At 47.7% G+C, this 19,162-nt stretch overlaps 2 protein-coding genes across 2 annotated transcripts in view; one reads left to right on the top strand and one right to left on the bottom strand.

Annotated features, from left to right (window-relative positions):
* Window positions 1-19,162, top strand: part of DENND4A (DENN domain containing 4A) — a 156,981-nt gene that overhangs the window by 125,000 nt on the left and 12,819 nt on the right. The gene's annotated exons all lie outside the window — the stretch shown is intronic.
* Window positions 4-19,162, bottom strand: part of SLC24A1 (solute carrier family 24 member 1) — a 26,727-nt gene continuing 7,568 nt past the window's right edge. The window contains exons 2-10 of the mRNA XM_024735223.1: window positions 13,520-13,573; window positions 11,744-11,852; window positions 7,431-7,517; window positions 6,253-6,344; window positions 3,526-4,278; window positions 3,287-3,439; window positions 2,461-2,550; window positions 1,204-1,370; window positions 4-260 (exon numbers count right to left, since the gene is read on the bottom strand). Coding sequence (XP_024590991.1) covers window positions 11-260; window positions 1,204-1,370; window positions 2,461-2,550; window positions 3,287-3,439; window positions 3,526-4,278; window positions 6,253-6,344; window positions 7,431-7,517; window positions 11,744-11,852; window positions 13,520-13,573 — 1,755 coding nt within the window. The 3' untranslated portion in view covers window positions 4-10. The remainder of the gene's footprint in view (window positions 261-1,203; window positions 1,371-2,460; window positions 2,551-3,286; window positions 3,440-3,525; window positions 4,279-6,252; window positions 6,345-7,430; window positions 7,518-11,743; window positions 11,853-13,519; window positions 13,574-19,162) is intronic.

A 19,162-nucleotide genomic window follows, 5' to 3' on the forward strand; every position in this document is an offset into this window, starting at 1 on the left:
AGTGACTGACTTAGACAGACACAGGACAGGATATGATTCGATCTTCTAACATCACACTGATTATCAGGAATACAAAGTACAGGAGGAACATGGTAAAGCCCAGGATCTTGTTCATTCTCCATTTGCATAATGCAATTGAAGAGATCACAAACAGGAGCATGAGAAAAAGCAAAACAATGGCACAAAACAAGCCATTGCTACTGACAGGAACAGGCTGTAATCCATTGATAAAAGAGAAAAGCATCCAAGGAAGGGGCAGGCTGCAAGATGGAAGAAACAGTGTGAATATTCTTAATGTTTATAATCATGCCATATACTTAACAGTATTTTACAATTTACAAAGCACTCATTTTTACACAAACCTGTGAAACAGAGCAGAAAACATTCATTTTAAAGGTGAGAAAACTAAGGTTCAGGGAATTATGTGCCCAAGTACTCACAGCTGATAACTGGGAGAGCCTAAGACTAAAACAGGTTTTCTGGGTCTGAGTTTGTTTTCGTCATACTTCATGACTTCTGTATGACTAACCTAAATTGGTAGATGTGTGACTCTCTAAATCAGGATAAGGCCTAGCTCAGGATAACATTTCCTTACATTCGTTAGTGATCAGGGCTCTCCTATGCCCTCTTACCTGCCCCACCCTGCAAACACACACATATACAAATTAAGGAAACCAAAGCCACCACCCAAATCCAGAACATGATTGGGGAAATGAAAATAGCGCGGACACTCTGCTCTGACAAAGTTGGGAGGAGCGGGGTAAGCAAACCCATACAGAAGCAAGCAGCATTTGTTTGTTTATACAAAATGGTTTTAGAACCTCTGAGCCAGCAGGAGTCCAAATGCAAAGAAGCAAGAATGTCAGGAAGTAAGACTGAGTCACTGCTTCTTCCAACCCCACCTCCTCCACCTTGGGGGTCAGTGAGCAGAGCGTTTGTATTTGGTAATGGAATTTAATGGACTTCATTTTTCAATTCATCTATAAATTCTAGTCAGTTACATTTCAGGCAGCATTTTAGTTCTATTATCCTATCTGGCTGTGATGAATGAAGGGAGGATACTTTGTTGCCTTGCAGAAGCTAAAAACATAAATGCCCTTTTATCCCATGTATAATGAATGGAGCAAAAAACCAGCAGACAGAGCCAACACAGTGTTTGCCAGTCATACATATCATGCCCTAGAAAGCAACTTTGCCACTCACCCCACGGTGATATCAAATATGTTACTGCCCACAGAGCTTGACACGGCCATGTCTCCCAGGCCTTTCCGAGCGACAATCACACTGGTGATGAGGTCAGGAATTGATGTGCCTGCTGCTAGGATTGTCAAGCCCATAATCTCTTCAGAAATCCCTATTGTTTCACCAACCTGGTAAATAGTAACAGTAATGAGAAACCAAGTGAAAAATCTGAGGCTCTTCAAAGCACCAACCACATACTACTTTGTGCAAAACCAACACCTTCCACAGAGTTCACATTCCCTTGGCCTGAGTGAGGTAGGGTCACAGCAGAACTAACAGCTGGGGAGATGGGCCATGGAGAGAAAGAACAGGACCCCTGCTCAAAGCTTCAGGGAATGATGCTGCTCTTTTCTAAACTGGAGTAAAAGTCCACCTATGATACCACTTACTGTCATTCCAACTACAACACCTCTACCTTCCCAAAAGAACTGCTCCTCCAAAGGCCTCTTGGTGTCAAGTTTCCATTTCCAGAACCACGGACACCTGCTGTGTGCCAGGAACTTTTTAGAGGCTGGAGGTAGAAGTATGAGCAGTACAACACTGACCCTACTCTCAGCTTGAAAGAGAAAAGCATGTAAATACTAAAACAGGGACTTCCCTGCTGGTCCAGTGGTTAAGGATCCACCTTCCAATGCAGGGGATGTGGGTTCAATCCCTGGTCGGGGACCTAAGATCCCACTTGCCACGGGGCAACTAAGCCCCTGCGCCACAACTAGAGAGCCTGCGTGCCGCAACGAAAGATCCCGCGTGCTGCAACTAAGGCCCATGCAGCCAAATAAATATTTAAAATAATAATAATAATACAGCTCTGTGCTTAAGTGCAATATTCTAGGTAGAACAGCAAAGCCATTAAGCACTCAGAAGACTGATTAAACGCCAGAACGGAGGCAAAACTGAGCTTGCTCTCACAGTGTGTATGATGTCACCAGGTGGAGAGAAGTGTGGGATACAGAACAGAGGAAGCAGGGGATAATGCTAAGAAGGAATGGTCAACTAGATCAGGTTGTGAAGGGCCTTCTGTCACGCTACAAGACAGAAGAGCCACACCTGAAAAGCACTACATTCCCTGGAATATAAAGTCTACTTTTTAGCCTTTACAATGTATAAACTACAAATTCACTTGGTCCTCGCTATTCCCTGAGTACCAGAAATTCACCCTGAATAGAAAAAGTCCTCTTGACCTGCTAATGCAGGATTTAGTTCCTGCCGCACACTCACCTGGTGAGCCCACCACACCATGAGGTATGAGAACATGGCTATCCACATGATGGATCCCAGGAAGGTGATAACAAAAAATTTCCTAGCCTCCTGTTTGAAAAGGAAGAGAAATAAGTTGCAGAGGCTAAAGGTCTCTGGCCCTTCTGAGGGAGCCCCAGTATCAGTGAAGAGATCTGCTGGAGGAGTCATGGAGAGGATGTGGAGAAGTTTGACCTTCCATCTCTGTCTCCAGTGAGGACCTTGAGAAGGATGGGGTTGGTGGCCCATAGGGGAGTCCACACAGGAGGGGGTTCAGCAGTTGCCAAACTGAAGAGAGCTGCCTGCTTGCCCTGGAACCAGACCAATCTAGGTACCTGGTTTGGCTTCAGCAACCTCTCCCCACCCCACCCCTCTCTGGACCCAGAGACAGAACATGGTTCCCCTTTGGGTGGGGTATGTTAGTCAGACCTTTCCTTATAAACAGGAATACTGGGTAGAAACAGCACTTATCACCCTGGGGTCTCACAATATCCCTGTGCAATGTGGAGGGCGTGCAGTGGCATCATTCCCATATTAAAATCAAGACATTGAGAACTCGGGGAGGGGCTAGTTCACGTTGCTTATAGTGATGGAAACAAGCACATTCTGAGGCCTCCCAAGCCCATCAGTGTGTCCCCTTAGGTGCATGGTCCCCACTAGAGCTGCAGATTCCATCCCAGATCCTCTCTGTAGTTGAGCCCTGTCAAGCTGGTTTGTCCTGTCCCTTCCGTCCTCTTGAGGGGGAGTGCCGAGAGACCCCACAGCCTCCCTGGGGACAGATAGCTTGGGGACAGCTGGGCAAACTCACCAGCCTCCGAACGTCGGGCACCGTCAGCCACAGTGGGAACACAATGGGCAGAAGAAAGAGGTAAATGGCTTGCTTCTGCCTGGTCTCAGGCCATTCCAGGGACAAAGGCTCCTCCTCCTCCTCCTCCTCCTCCTCCTCCTGCTCCTCCTCCTCCTCCCCCCATCAGCAGCAGCAGCAGCAGCAGCAGCAGCAGCCACAGAGGCACCGATATCCCATTATCCTCATCCCCATCCATAGACCTCCTCCTCTCCCTCCTCCTCCTCCTCCTCCTCCTCGTCTCCTCTCTCACCTCCATCACCTTCCTCTTCACCATCTATACCTTTCTCATCTTCTTTGGCTTCATCTTGATTTTCAGCGTTCAATTCCTGCTCTCCAGTTTCACCTTCATCACCTTTCATTTCACCATCTTCTCCTGCTTGGATTTCACCTTCACCTTCATCATCTCCTTTCCTTTCTGCCAGGATGTCACCTTCACCTTCATCATCTCCTTTCCTTTCTGCCAGGATGTCACCTTCACCTTCATCATCTCCTTTCCTTTCTGCCAGGATGTCACCTTCACCTTCATCATCTCCTTTCCTTTCTGCCAGGATGTCACCTTCACCTTCATCATCTCCTTTCCTTTCTGCCAGGATGTCACCTTCACCTTCATCATCTCCTTTCCTTTCTGCCAGGATGTCACCTTCACCTTCATCATCTCCTTTCCTTTCTGCCAGGATGTCACCTTCACCTTCATCATCTCCTTTCCTTTCTGCCAGGATGTCACCTTCACCTTCATCATCTCCTTTCCTTTCTGCCAGGATGTCACCTTCACCTTCATCATCTCCTTTCCTTTCTGCCAGGATGTCACCTTCACTTTCATTCTCTCCTTTTTCTTCACCTTCACCTTCTGGTTGAGCTTCACCTCCACTTTGCTCTCCATTTTCACCTTCACCAGGAGTTTTAACCTCATTATCTGTCCTTTCACCTGTGCTCTCAGCTTCAGCCACATCTCCCTGCAATCCAAAGCCAACAGATTAATGGGAAATAACTGCCCTGCTTGTTCCTCCCCACAGTTTTTCCCCACATTTGTTGTTGTTGTTCTCAGAATGTATCTAAAAGCTTGAGTATGAGGAAGAAACTAGTGCGATCATTCAGCAAAATTCCCTTCACAACACTCCTACCCAGTGGTGGTCTGGTCTTTATTTGATCATTTCTAGGGATGGAGAACTCACCACCTAAAGCAGCTTCTGTCATCTTGACAACTCTGATTGGTTTGAAGTCATATTTATACCAAAGTTCTACCTCCTGTGTATAGGTTTACTCTTGGGAGCCATACATAACACTCTTCCATGAGACAGCTCTCTTCCCTGGGTTAAAGATTCCCAGATCCTTCTATGGTTCCCCCATACTATGGCCTAAAGCCTCCTCTCCTTCTTGGTGAACTCATTCTAGTTAGCTTATATCCCATGAGAAGGCTTCTAAAACAACACAGAACACTTCACAGAGTCAAACAGGGTTATCACCCCCCTTATTTTAGATACTGTGCTTCCATTAATGTTGCCTAAAATGACATGGTATCTTTTGGTGGTTACATCACATTGCTAGAGTCCATTAAAACTCCTCAACTGCTCTATTACCTTATATGTGTAAAATGATGATGACGAGGAGGATACCTATTTTCTGAGGGTATTTATGTGCCAGGCATCATGCTAAGTGGTATAATAATAGTCATAACAACTAGCACTTAGTATGTTTCATGAGTCAATTAATTTATGATATAGGCAGAACTAAATCCATCTGACAGATGAAGAAACTAGGGTACAGAGTAGTTAAATAACTTGCTTATGGTCCACACAGTTTGTAAGTGATGAAGCTGGGATTGGAATATGGATAGTCCAACTCTTGGCCTCTTAACCACCAAGCTACCCTGCTCTGCAAATGCCAGGGCCGAATGAGATCTTTGGTTCCCAAACCTGGTAGCCTGAGAGCTTACTAGAAATACAGATTTCCTTGCCCCCCCCAAACCAACTGAAGTATAATCTCTAGGACTGGAAGCCAGGAATCTATTTTAATATGCTCACAAGTGCTTCCAATAAATGCATCTATAGACCGATGTGTGGGAACCATGGACTGACTCCACTCACTCTGAAAGCCATTGATTCTGAGGGTCCTCAGATTTGGCTCCTAAATGACCTATAACAATGTGCTGGTCCAATCCCTTGAGCAAATGACCTGGGCTGTATGCTCATGGAGTACGTCATCCATAACAAATGTCATGACACTGCCAACCCCCAGCACTGCCCAATGATTCTCAACTCTGCTGCATATTAAAATCACCTAGAGGATTTTAAAACATTCATGCCCAAGGACCCAACCCAGATATCCTGACTTAATTGGTTGAAAGTGCACCCTGGGCAGTTTTTAAAGCTCCCCCAAATTATTCTAATATGTAACCAGGGTTCAGAGCACTCAATGAAGAAGTCAAATATTAATATCCATGAGGCCTGTGCTTTCAGTTGGAAATGAAGAGTGAGAAGACTTGAGTCTGAAATAATTTCTGCCCTCCCTTCCCCACCCTCATCAGGAGAGAAGGCTTCTTGGAGGAAATGACAAGTCATTTAAATTGATAGGTACAGGAGTGTCTGCCCAGCCTGCACCCTCTTCTCTGAAAACTGTCACTGCTAATAGCCCCTGACCGGTAGCTCCCTTCTCCCACACTGGAGTCAAAGCACGCCACCTCTCCCTGCCACAGCTGATTGGACATAGGTTGGCAACACATTCTCATACATATTATCTTACTCATACTAAGGTATTAGTGAATTAACTGGCCTCATGAGGTGTTTGATCTTCAAAGAAAGGGCAATGCTTACACCAGAGGAATGAACCTCAAATAGCATTTCCAATCTTCAGGAAGGACTGATTTTTGATTGGCAAATCCTTCCCTGGGCCTCTCAAATTCCACCACCTGGGAAGAGGCTTGTGCCTACCTGACTGCCAGGATCTTCCTCCTGATCTCCCTTGACGTCTGGAGCAGGGGCTGGTGTGACCGTGACCTCAGGGAGCTTGGCTGGCTCCTCCTCTTTAAAGGATAAACATGGGATAGGTCAGAAGAGTGTGCCAGGTTCTGAGGGCAGCTGGCAGAGACTGGTGTGAGTGGTTACAGGGCTACTGGACTTATCCACTTCAGGGTCATAGAAGGTTTGTTTGGGGAATTTCTTGTTAACAGGAAAAGGAAAATGATGTGATGTGAATTGTTACTGTCCTGTCCACAGAGATGTCTGCAGATGAGAGGACAGCTGGGAAGTGGCTCTCCTTGCTCTCCCTGTATTCAGACATTTCCATCCTGGCAATGTAGCCAAGGATACTGTGAACAGCTTAAAAGAGAGGGCAAAGCCCCAGCTCTCAGCGCCTGACCCTTCCCCCTACCAACTGCATGAGAGGAGCCTGATGATTTCAAAGGCAGCAGCTAGGGAGTCTTGGAATAGGACTGCAGGAGAGGGAGAACTGGAAAGTCTGGAGGTCTAGGTTTAGGTACAGGCTTTCTCACTTCTTGGCTATATATCTTTGGGCAAGTCACTTGACCTCTCTGAGCCTCAGTTTCCTTGTCTATAGAATGGGAACAATGACTGCTGCGCTACCTCCCTCCCTCCGAAGCTGCTGGGTGGATCAGGCAGGCCTGGTGTGCTGTGCAGAGCCCACTGGGCAGTAGCTGTCTCACTACCGTGTCCCAGCTGCCACATGGATGCTGAATGTTTTCATCACCAGACCCCCGATGGCCCTCCCTCACTGGGGTTACTGGTCTCAGACCAATTCCCTAGCAGCACTGTGTAGAAGTGACAGGAAGAAGAAATAGAGTCCAATAGAATCTCATTTGGGACAAGATTTAGCAAAAAAGAAATAGAAGTTCAATAACCCCTGCCAGGCCTTGCCTACCCCATGTGAGGAGAGTGCGGAGGGAGCTGTACAGGGCCACCCCCGGGGCTGCAGCCACGCCAGGAGGGGAGCACCCTGGAAGGAGGAGGCCGGAGTGCAGCAGGGAGGAGGGGAGCACCAGCTCATCACTCCAGCTGACTGGCTCAGAGAGACCAGGAGGCCGCCCAGTCCCTGGCTGACAGGAGGGAGGAAGGTGGCAGGAGAAAACCCACTGGTCTCACCATCCTCTCACCTTCTGGTTTGCTCTCTGCTTTGGCCTGAGGCTTGGCTTTGGCCTCCTGATTCAAGCTCTCCTCCTCCTTGTCCTTGGAGGGCCGGGCTGTGAATGAGAAAGGAAACACATCTTATCCAAGACCACAGTATCCCTGCTACACCATTCAGTTAGGTTGGTCAGCTGACAGTCAGAGCAGCTGAAGTAGGTGGAAAGAGGCTGGCCTGGAAGTTGCAACATCTGGACTCTGGTCCTCCTAGGCTTGTTCATGGTGCCCAATTCCCAAACTTCTGCCTTAAATTCCCTACATTGTCACTAACTGGCTATGACCTTAGGTTAGCCACTTAGGCTAGTCACTTCCCCTCTCTAGGCCTACTTCCGATAAAATGACATGGTTTACTTTATTTGGGGGCAACAAATAGGATTTATTTCCTTTATGAACTCAAGTGACGGCTGCTTGAGTGCTGAATTGAGAATTCTGGTCCAAGCTTGGTAGGAGAGTACCATGATTCATCGGTGATATCTGCAATGGGCAGGGAATGAAAAAATAATGGCAGGGAGATATTTTTGCCATCCTTGGACTAGATTGTCTGTAAGGTCCTTTGCAGCTTAATTTCTATGAATTTACTAGAAGCTTTGCTATGGCTCCAGGGGAACTACTGGTGGCCATGTTCATGAGCCTCCCCTCTCCAGTGGGAAAGGGGAAATAGCTGCTCACCAAGTTCCCTGCCACTCTCCTTTGGACTCCAGACACCTGCAGCCCAAGCAGAGTCTCCGTCCAGATCCCTGTGTACACTCTGTGCCTTGCTGGCAGTCCACAGAGCATCGTGCACAGAATAGTGCTGCCCTGATTTCCAGAAAAGAGAAATGGGGAAGTCAACTCTCTTTCAATATGACTGTTCCAGGCAACATGCAAAGTGCTGTACATGTGTAATTTCAAGCTGAGAGGCACAGAGATTGAAGTGCAGGAGCTCATGAGCGTCCTCCTCACAGCTGTGCAGTCCGTAAGGGTAAGAGCAAAGTGGAGCCATGGGGTCTATTCTGGGTTCCAGGCTGGCTCTGCCCTGTGAGTGCTGGGTGACCTTGGGAAGCCTGTGTACCCTCTCTACACCTTAGTGTCCCCTCTCTAAAAAGGCAGTAATATGATAGAGCACTGATGTGGGAGTCCATGAGACAAAATAAATAAATACTTTAACTGCTGCAATTAAATATTGCTAAGTTAGCATGGATTCTGGAGCTAGATGCCTCGGTTTGAATCCTAGTTCTGCCCACTTGCTAGCTTTGGATCCAGCTGGGTGACCCTCTGTACCTCAGATTCTTCACCTACAAAATCTTACGGAGTGACTTCCCTGGTGGCACAGTGGTTAAGAATCTGCCTGCCAATGCAGGGGACACGGGTTCGAGCCCTGGTCCGGGAAGATCCCACATGCCGCGGAGCAACTAAGCCCATGTGCCACAACTACTGAGGCTGCGCTCTAGAACCCGTGAGCCACAACTACCGAGCCCGTGTGCTGCAACTACTGAAGCCCACATGCCTAGAGCCCGTGCTCCGCAACAAGAGAAGCCACCGCAATGAGAAGCCCGCGCACCACAATGAAGAGTAGTCCCCGCTCACCGCAACTAGAGAAAGCCCACGCGTAGCAAGGAAGACCCAATGCAGCCCAAAAAAAAAAAAAAATCTTACAGAGTTGTTGAAGGAATAAATGAATTTATATATGAATGTGCTTAAGCCAGTGCCTGGCACCTAGAAAATACTACATAAGTTTTAGCTATGACGACAATGATGAGTTGACAATAGTAGTTGAGAGCAGCTCTTCCACCCAGGAAGCAACTCTGCACTGCTGAGGCCCAGTATTCCAGAGGGTTTGAGTTAGAAGGGACCCTGAAGATCCTCTAGTCCATGATACAGGCAAACTGTGAAGGTTTGGGAATCAAACTCTGCCTGGGTCCAGGATGGGCAGGACACAAAAGCAGGTCTGGAGTTTCCTTCTCTCAACCTGTCTCCTAAACAATCAGGCTGGTTGAGCTGCAGCTGCCTCTGGCAACAGGCTCCATCCTGCAGAGCCATCACTCTGGCAAGTGTCGTCCCTCGAAGTGTCCTGGTGGGCCTGCTCAGCGGGTCCCGTCAGAACTGAGATGTCAGGTGGTGGGTACTCCACTGCCTACCTCATGCAGACTGCTCCAGTGCCCCCTTGGCACTGATCAAGCACTGCAGTCTTCTGTTGAACAACGCATAGCTTTCTGAAGGGCTCCCCTGGTTCCAGTCCTGGTGCTGAGAATACCTGCTGACTGTTGGCTAGAGGAGCTGGCAAGAAAACCAAGTTCCCCTCTTTCCTTCTCCTTCCTCATCACACGCCCTAACCTCTCATTTCCCATGCCACCGAGGAAAGCAGGTCCGCTGAAGGGCCTCTCTCTGTTCCTTTCTATCTCTGTCTCTTTCTTTGTCTCTCTCATATACACACGCACATGTGTGAATGAAATCACCAGAAGCAGCATGGGATTCTGGAGAGGTAAAGCCCCTACCCAGGGTAAGAGTTCAGACCATGGATCAGCTCTGTGGAGAGAGTTCATTGCTTGGAAAGGGTGGAAACATCTGGATAGCCATCTGGAAAGAGCATACGGAAACACAAACATGTATCTGCAAAGTGTTGGGAACAAAGGCCTTCATCCCAGCCCTGCCTGATCCCGGCCCTTCCTGGATGGAATCTCAGGGTACAGGATCAGGGCCAGCTTCTCTGAGCGGGACTGCATCCCAGGCACATAAGCAATCATTCCCTGGGAGGGCCATTCCATACCCATCGCACACCCACACAGGGTACCAAGCGTGCTTGTCTTCCTGGGGATAATTGCCACTGGCTCCCCCAGCGCTTGTTTCCTCACATGGCCTCTCAACTCTCAGCGCGGCCGGATCATCTCCTTAGTATCAATCTCCTCTGACCTCAGCCTGGCCTGGACATGGCCTGGACATCACATAATCCTGTTAGGACAAGCCAGCAGATGGCTGCTGCTCATGGAAGTGGCCCAGGCAGGGGGCCCTGCAGTCCCATCCAGGAGAAGGTCTTTATCTTTAAGACTTTGCTGAGTCAGTGATTCCACGAGGAGGGCCAGGCCTAACCCAGGGATACAGCTTCCTTCACTGTGCCCAGGCCAGATACGCCCCCAGCACTGATCACCCACAGGCTGTCCAATGCTGCAGACTCCACTCTTGAAACCCCAGGGATACTGTTTTTCTGGAGCTGACAGGGGGGTGGCCTCTCCCAACGTCTGCGGAAGCTCCTCATGAGAATTTTCTAGGGAAGGTTTGATCACCTCGTCTTTGACCATATGCTTGTTTTAAACAACCAACAACCCAGTATCATATGTGAAGAAGATGCTTCAGGGCCTGAGAAATACTGAGGTCCCTAAAATTTGTCCCTGGGGCTCATGGATCAGTCTCTGGTGTCATATTCAGCTCAGTCCTCAGCCTCCTGCCCAGCTGCACTCCAACTCCCTGGCTTCCGCCCAAAGGCCAACCTTTCCTTGATGGGCCTCATGCTGGCGCTCCAGTTCTGCAGCAGTGTCCCAGAGACAGAGGTGCCCAAGGAGAAGAGAAGCGTACCTGAGGATGCCCTTTAGGGGCCTGCAAAGCCTGTTGCGAGGTAGCTCTCTGGGGAAGCGGGGCAGAAGGCAGGTCTCCATAAAGTGGGTGGTGAGGATCTCAGCTGCCTCCATCATTTGTCAACTTGGGCATCAGCTCCCACTACACTTTGGACCTCACCACTCCCAGAAGTGGTCCTGGTGGCCCCCAGGGTGTCCTTTGGGATACCTGGCTTGGGGAGGGGTCAGCAGGCTTCCTAGGACTCTGGAGCTGAATACAGAGCAAAGAGAGGCACCATCCAGAGCTTCCAGCTGTGGGGCCCCGCAGGTGATGCCCCCAGAAGCAGCCCTGGCCACACTATCTTGCTGGAGACTCTGTGGGACACTGGGGCTGACTCATGGGGGTGGGCTCTGCAGGAAAGTCACGGAGGGCAGCCCCAACATAGACCAGTGCACGGCACATGACACTCATGGCCTCACTCACTGCAGATGAACCCTTTCATTTTACAGGAGGGACACGGAGACAAGGAGGTAGTGGGATGTGGATACCTAAGGACCTTAGCTCCTCGGGGCCCTCTCCTGGTGGGTCTTCCCAGACTGCCTGCCTCTACCACCCTCTCTCTTCTGCTAACTCTCTTCCCACTCCCACCCTCACTCCACCTGCTGCCTCTCAGTTTTGCAAGTCCCAGTTCTTGTTCAGCTGCAGGAGGGAAGGAGTGGACAGGGAGACCACGCAGGTCTGGGCAGACCTTGCTTACCTTCCCCCAGAGTGTCCAGGCTGTGGAGAATGAGCTGGTAGATGGTGCTGCGGATGGTACTGTTGTGCAGAGAGGCCAAGCTGCTCCCTTGGGTCAGCACGGACGCGAGCTAAGCAGGAGAGAGCGGCGCAGGCCTCAGCGGGCCTCTGCCCGAGCCGGGGGAGGAGCCGCACGGGGGCCTCACTAACCCTCCTCCCTCCTATAAAGATCAGGCCAGAAGCACAGGAGCCTTATCCTGGCACCCCGTCTTCCTTCACCTCAACAGGACAGTTACAGTGCTTTCTTTCTCAGCCTCCCCTCAACTCTTCCATGACTGGCTAATTCTACATACCAAGTCATTCCCCAAGCTCTTTGACAGGGAGCAGACAACGTGTATTAAGGATACCACATTACCGAGGGTTTGTCCATCCCTGCAAGTACATCCTCAAAGAAACACTCTCACCCATACACCTCACAGACAGCCCCACGGTGCATGGGCACAGCCCCTTACAGTCCACAAAGAGCATCATGGTGCTTTATCACTGTCCCACCCCCAGACATAAGCAAGGCTTTGATCCCCGCCTACAGAAAAAGAAATGAAAACTCAACAAGGCTGGGTGGCTTATCCAAGGTCGTAAATGAAGGAGTCAAGACTAGCACCCAGGTCTTCTGATTCCAGCCCTTTCTTTTCTACCCACATGCTCAAGAGACCTTCACGGGCACACACATACACACATCTGTATGTGCAGACACACGGATGTGGCACACATTCATTCACAGTGCTAAAAAAGAGACAACAGGTCCAAAATGGAGTCACTTGTACTCTGCCCACATCACCAAACCGAAACATAAAATACCTAACTGCAGTTTCAGCCCCTCCTGGGAATGGACTCTTAACCAGTCAGTCTGGAATTAACTGGTTAGCACACTAGTGAGGTAATCTACCCGACAGACCCCTGCTGTCCCCCAAAGGAAGGTGACCTTGCCTGAAACAACCTGGAACTCCTTTCTATTTGCTAGATGGGATGCTGGCCAATTCATGAATTGTTGAATAAAGCTGATTTGATTTTTAAACTTAGTTGAATTTTTTTTTTTTTTTTAAATTACGATAGCGACACACATAGAAACATCATCTGACTTAACAAGGGAACATTCAAAGTCAGACAAACTGCTTGCTTGGTCCCTCCCTCCCTACCAACCAACCCTCTGGATCTGAACTCTTCTGCCATCTAGTGGCTATAGTAACACAATACTTCACAACAGGCCTACGGATTTTCGTAGGATGGGGGAGGTTTCATGCAGACCCTGGCCTCTTCTCTCTAAGGTCCCCACTTCTTCCCAAATGCCCACAGGCCAAAGACAGCTAAGACACAGTTTTTCAGAAACCTCATATCCCCCCGCCCCACCCCTCGTATGTTTCTCTTAGTTCTGGGGCATTCCAAAGCCGCAGGTAATTAGGCTTTTAGCTCAATCATAGAGTGTTGGGTCTACAAAATGGGACTTGGGTTCATCTAGTCCAGTCATTCTACTGATGCAGAATCTGAGGACCAAGCTCACACAGACAGTGAGCAGTGACATTCTGGACTTAGCTCCCAAGCTAGCACCTCCTCCAAGGCCACCTGGAGGTGACAGTCCCTCTGGCTCCTTCCCTGGCTCACCCTGGCAGCATTCCCAGGAGCTTCCCAGGTCTGAGCCCAGCCCAGTATCCCCAGCATCAGGGCCACAGCGCCCTGGGTCTGTGGTTGTCCTCTGAAACCCTGCAGTAACCCCACTGGGCAGACTCCACACGGCACCCACCTTCAGCTTCTTGTTATCCTGCTGCTCATCCACCACAACTGTCCCATCGCCCAGCTGCAAATAGGGACAGGAATCACAAGATGTTCAGAGAGACCCTCACCCTTCCTCCCTACTTCCCTCTCTCTCCAGGCAGCCCTCATGTGGGAACACAGAAACACACCCAGAGATAATCTGGCCTCAGAAAATGTTTTAACATGTCCACCACCCCCAGCCTGGCCTTCCACAGTCTGGCTTCAGCCTGCATGCAGTATTCCCAGTCAAATGTGTCCACTCACTGAGGTCCAGTAACACCAGCTACAGCTGTCTTTCAGTCTCTCAAATGCACCATCCTCTTTACCCACCTTGAAACCCTCAGCACACGGTCCCTCCTCCTCTGTTTGGAACCCTCTTTCCTCCACTCCCCACGTTTCAGGTCTCCACTTACATGTCACCTTCCTCTGGGAAGCTAAGGTGCCCAGCTAATTCTCTTTTATTGACTCCTTTTCCTTCATAGCACTTTCCCCAATCTATTTGTATGTTATTTGTATGTTGGCAAACCCAAGTAAATTGACTGTCCCACTAGCATCTTGAAGGCAGACTGTTTCATTCATGACACATGCTTGTATGTCAAGCATGAGAACACTGCCTGGCACTTAGCAAGGGTTCAGAAAACAGTGGTTGAATGAATGAATGAATGAACAGTCTCATGCATATACCTAACCAATTCCAATTCCTAGTCCCTTGTTCATGCCTTTCTCCTCTGCCTAAAATGCCTTCTCCATTCCTCTATGCCTAACTATTTTTCAGAAAAATCAGGGTGAATTCTTACATAAAGCTTTCCCAAATGGCCCCTCTCACCGCCACCCCAGCCCTCACTCCAGCTCTCGACAATACCTCTCTCCTCAAAAGCTGTATAACAACAGTGGACACACTTTGTGATACCAAAAATCTGGCTCTGTAATCGAATAAGTGCTTGCTAGTGTCCTGGGGAAGCTGTAGGGCAGCCAGCTGGGGAAGGGGACAGACCTAGAAGACCCGAGATGAAGAATCATTACGCCCACAGTATTTACTCTCTGAACCTCTAGCTTGCCACTTTGCATTTACTATCTCGTAACACCATCCGAACTTCTAAAGAAATCATCATTGTTCACACATATTAGTTGTCTACCCAGCTAGACTTCATGTCTTTTTGAACTACCATATAGTTATCTCTGTTCCCCTAACCTGTGGCATAGTGTCTTGTACACAGCAGATGCTCGGTTAAGGAGAGCTCAACGAGTAGATACGCCAAGTGACCTCTAGCGCCATCTTCAGGCAGCAGGGTCACCAATGGCTGCCCCCAGTAATTGTCTTCACCTTCCACTGCCTCCCCCACCTCACCAACCTCCAAGGCCAGAAGTAGAACTGGACTTGCTACACTCCCATCTCTGCCTGATCAGAAAATACAGAGAATACTGCCTGATTCAGGGCCACCCACCCATCCATCCGCCCAATTTGTTTACTCATTCAGTTCTTAATTTCTGAGTACCTGCTGTATACCGGGCAGTGTGCTAGTGCTGTAGGGATACAAAGATGTTTAGGGCATGGATTCTACTTACAGAAAGGAACTGAGACCAATGATAACATGAACACATGACAAAGCAGAATGTGCCTGAAGAAATGAGAGGCACAGATTAAGGTGCTGTGCTGGGATGGACACGGAAGCCTTCTGAAAGTAGGTGAAGTTTGGATAATCTTCGAAGGATGGGAGAGGTTTGAATGCTTGGATACACATTGTTGAATGAATGAACAAATGGACGAACATACAAATGAACGAACCAAAGCAGAAATAACCAATCTGAATATGAAGGGGGCACTGTGGATTTTCTGAACAAATCCCGTCTTTCACAATTCTGGGATATTGGAGGCTACAGCACGAAACCCCACTGGCCCAGCCACCTCACTATTTATCACATCCAACTCTCACCCAATGAGTTCTTAGAAGTACGAAAGGCCAGGCTACCCTTTGGGATGGCTGGTTCTGTCCACAAAAGGGCAGGAGAGACTGACTTTTGCCCCACGAAGCACATGCCTAATGATTTCTCTTCCATTCAGATTTATTTAAGTCAAAATAACTTCTCTACGGGTTCACTGTTCATTGCACATATCAACATCTTCTACCCTCAGTATGCACTAACTTTCTGAAGCCCTTTACATGCATTTTCTCATTCCATATTATTAATTCTATGAAACAGACAAGGCTAGTATTATTATTGCTATTTTGGCAGATGACAAAACTGAGATGCAGAAAAGATTCTGTGACTTGCCCACACTCACAACAATAGTGACAGAACCCCCGACCTCCTAATCTCTATTCAGAGGATTGTTTTTGTTGTTGTTTTTACTAAATCACATTTTTTCCCCAAGCATCAATAAGGAAATGAAGTCAAATTTATATTTCCTAGTGGCTCTGTTTCATATTACTGACATTTCAGGTAGATGGATATAAATGTTTGTCTACATTTCAGTGTGACTGATGGGTCCATATATGGGTAGCGGTACCAGCAAGTAGGTGCTTTCAGAGTATGCCCTTATTACAAACACATTCCCACATCCACCTCTCACACTACACCAATCATCCTCCTCTTTCTTCAGCCCCATCATCCGCACCTTCTCCCTCTCCTCATGAAAGTTAACCAGAGGGCTGAGGAAACCAAAGAAGATGTCTTCATGCCAGCCAAACCCCCAACACCTGTGATGCATCTTGATGAGGATGAGCAACAGGATCCCTTGCAGCCAGCCGTTCACGGGAATCTGTGCTGGTCAACAGGGCGACCCTGCAGGGGCTTGTCCTCCTGACCTCCAATTCCTATCTCCCACTGATGTAGCAGTTAATCATTGACCTCTCCCTTTCTAGACCACCCATGACACAGTTCCTGAACTGCACATTCTGGTCTGTGTGGTTTTTTAAACATTCATTCAACAAAGATTTACTGAATGCCTGGTTGAGTCTTACCTTCATTGAATACAGTCTAGCACCCTGATCCACTCACCTGTCTAGGCTGGAAACCCAAAAGTCTGCCCAAATTCCTCCTCGCTTCCTCACAGCTCATCTACAACCAACTGTCAGATCTAGTTCCTGAAAGTCCTCAAATTTGGCCTCATTTCTCTATTCTCCTGCCTACAATGCTGCAACAGCCTCCTGACTCCTGGACTGCTCCTCTTCTGGTTCCTCATTCACTCTTCAGCCAGAGTGATTTTCTGAGCAAAGCACATCATGTCCCTCCCCTGTACCCTGGGGGCTCAGTGTCCTCAGGAGGGAGTCCACACTCCTTAGCTGAGCATATTCCACCCTCCTGCTTACCTCCAGTTCAGTGCTGTCCAATAGCAATAGAACGCAAGCCACACATGTGATTTTAATTTTTTTAGTAGCCACATTTTTAAACAGTAAAAGAAACAGGTGAAATTAATTTTAATAATGTACTTTATTTAACCCAATATATCAGAATTATAATTCAACATGTAATTAATATAAAAATATCAATGAGCTATTTTACCTTTTTTCTCATACTAGTATACCCAATGTATATTTTATACTTACAGCACATCTCAATTCAGACTAGCCCCATGTCAAGAGCTCAGTAGCTACATGTAGCTAGTGGCTCCCATACTGGACAGTGCAGCTATAGTCTCATCACCCTCTCTCATTCCCCTGGCCTTTATACATGCCTAGGAGACTCCTATCCCTTCTTCAGTCAGCCAACCCCTGCTTGTCCTTCAAGATTCAGCTAAGAATCACCTACCTCCCTTAGGAAGCCTTCCCTGACTTTTGTTGAGATGTCCACTCTCGGCAGTGCTAAATCCCTCAGCACTTACCTGTATCATTACACATGATATGGTAAATATTACTTTTATTTTTCTGTCTTCCCCACTAAGGGGGCTTTACCACAGAGCTGATGAAGCTTAAACTTCAAGGCCCATCTCTCCCCTCACAAACACTTTCTGAGGCCTCATATTTAATTTTGTAGCAATAGTTTTATATTCCTTTTCTTAAAGAGTGTCAGACCCTACAAAACCTGGATCAACTCCTGCTCCTCTGCTAGGTTGAGCCCCTTGAGTGCTGCCTTATTTCTCACTGTATCCCCAGACCCTACACAGGTTTCATACAAAGAGATTCCATAAATGTTTGCCAAATGAATGAACATCAGAGTTCTTTGGGGCTTAATCCTAATCTCTCTCTCTCTTTCAGAGTAGCATCAGCTGGTCCTTGATTTTAATAACCATACATTTGTTGGCGATTCACAAATCTCTATTTCCAGCCCTGACCTTGTTCATAAGCTTTAAGCCCATTTGTGCAACTGCCTCATAGACATATCCACTTGGAGGTGACATAAACACTCAAACTCACCATTCCAGAGCGGGAACTTTTGAGTCTTCCTAAACCTGTTCTTCCTGTAGTCTTCCTTTTCTCACTAGATGGCGCCACCATCCACCCTGCTGCTCAAGCGAAAAACCTTGACTTCCACTCACCCTCCACATCCACACCATCACCAAATCCAGACGATTCTGTCTTCAAAATATCTCTCAAAGATACATACACACACACACACACACACACACACACGCTGGATGCCCACAACAGCCTCCTAACTGGACTCCCTACTTCCACCCTTGCACACCTACCATTCTTTGTACATAGCAGTTAAAGAGTGACCTTTTAACTATGACTCCTCATTACATCATTTCCCGTTGAACTTCAAATAAAATCCAAACTCCGTATCTAATCCACAAGGCCCTGATGAAGCAGCTCTCATCCCCGTCTCTAGTGTCCCCTTACTCACTATACTGGCCTCCAGTTCTTTCCTCTAGTGCACCAAGGTCTTTCCCTGCTCTGAGCCTTTGCAAATGCTGTTTCCTCCTCTTCCCCTATGGAGCATGGGGAAGAATTCCAGAAGAATTCTCATGGAACTCTACTTGGACTGTCTACTTGAACTTCTCCTCCTCCAGGAGGACTCCCCTGCTCTCCCTCGCTAAAGGGGGCCCACTACCTACAGTCACTCTCCATCACATACGTTATTTCCTTCACAGCACTTTGCACACTCAGAAGTACGTCATTTTACTTGTTTATCATCCATATGCCCACTCCCCCACACTAAAACATTTTCTGTTAGTTTTATATTTCCAATTTATTCAGGTAGCAGAGCATCTAGAAATCATGCTGTTATTTGTAGAACACCATGAATATTTAATTTCATATTTAATCTCATCACATACACTAGGAAAAAAGATTACTCTGTTGTATGAGTAACAGAATACGTAAAATCTCTTAAAAGCATACACACATCCATGGAAACAACACGCTATTCTACCAGACATGACCAGATGTTTGAGTTTTTCTGTTAATATTTGTTTGTTTCTTATGCATTCATTTTGTCATCTGCTAGCACCCACCAGCAGATGAATGCTGAAAGCTTAAGAAAATTTTATGAAGAAAAGAAGCCTTTACACTGAGAATTTGATTCTTACCATATTTTCCTGACAACTGGAGGGAAGCTGACTATTATTTAAGAAGTTAGGTAATTCCCTGGACTCCACACTCTCACTGCTGAGGGCCCGGGTTGATCCCTGGTCAGGGAACTAAGATCCCACAAGCTGCGTGGCACGGCAAAAAAAAAAAAAAAAAAA

The sequence above is a fragment of the Neophocaena asiaeorientalis genome, unplaced genomic scaffold (genome assembly GCF_003031525.2).
Source record: "Neophocaena asiaeorientalis asiaeorientalis breed wild unplaced genomic scaffold, Neophocaena_asiaeorientalis_V1.1 scaffold264, whole genome shotgun sequence".
Taxonomy (NCBI): Eukaryota; Metazoa; Chordata; class Mammalia; order Artiodactyla; family Phocoenidae; genus Neophocaena; species Neophocaena asiaeorientalis.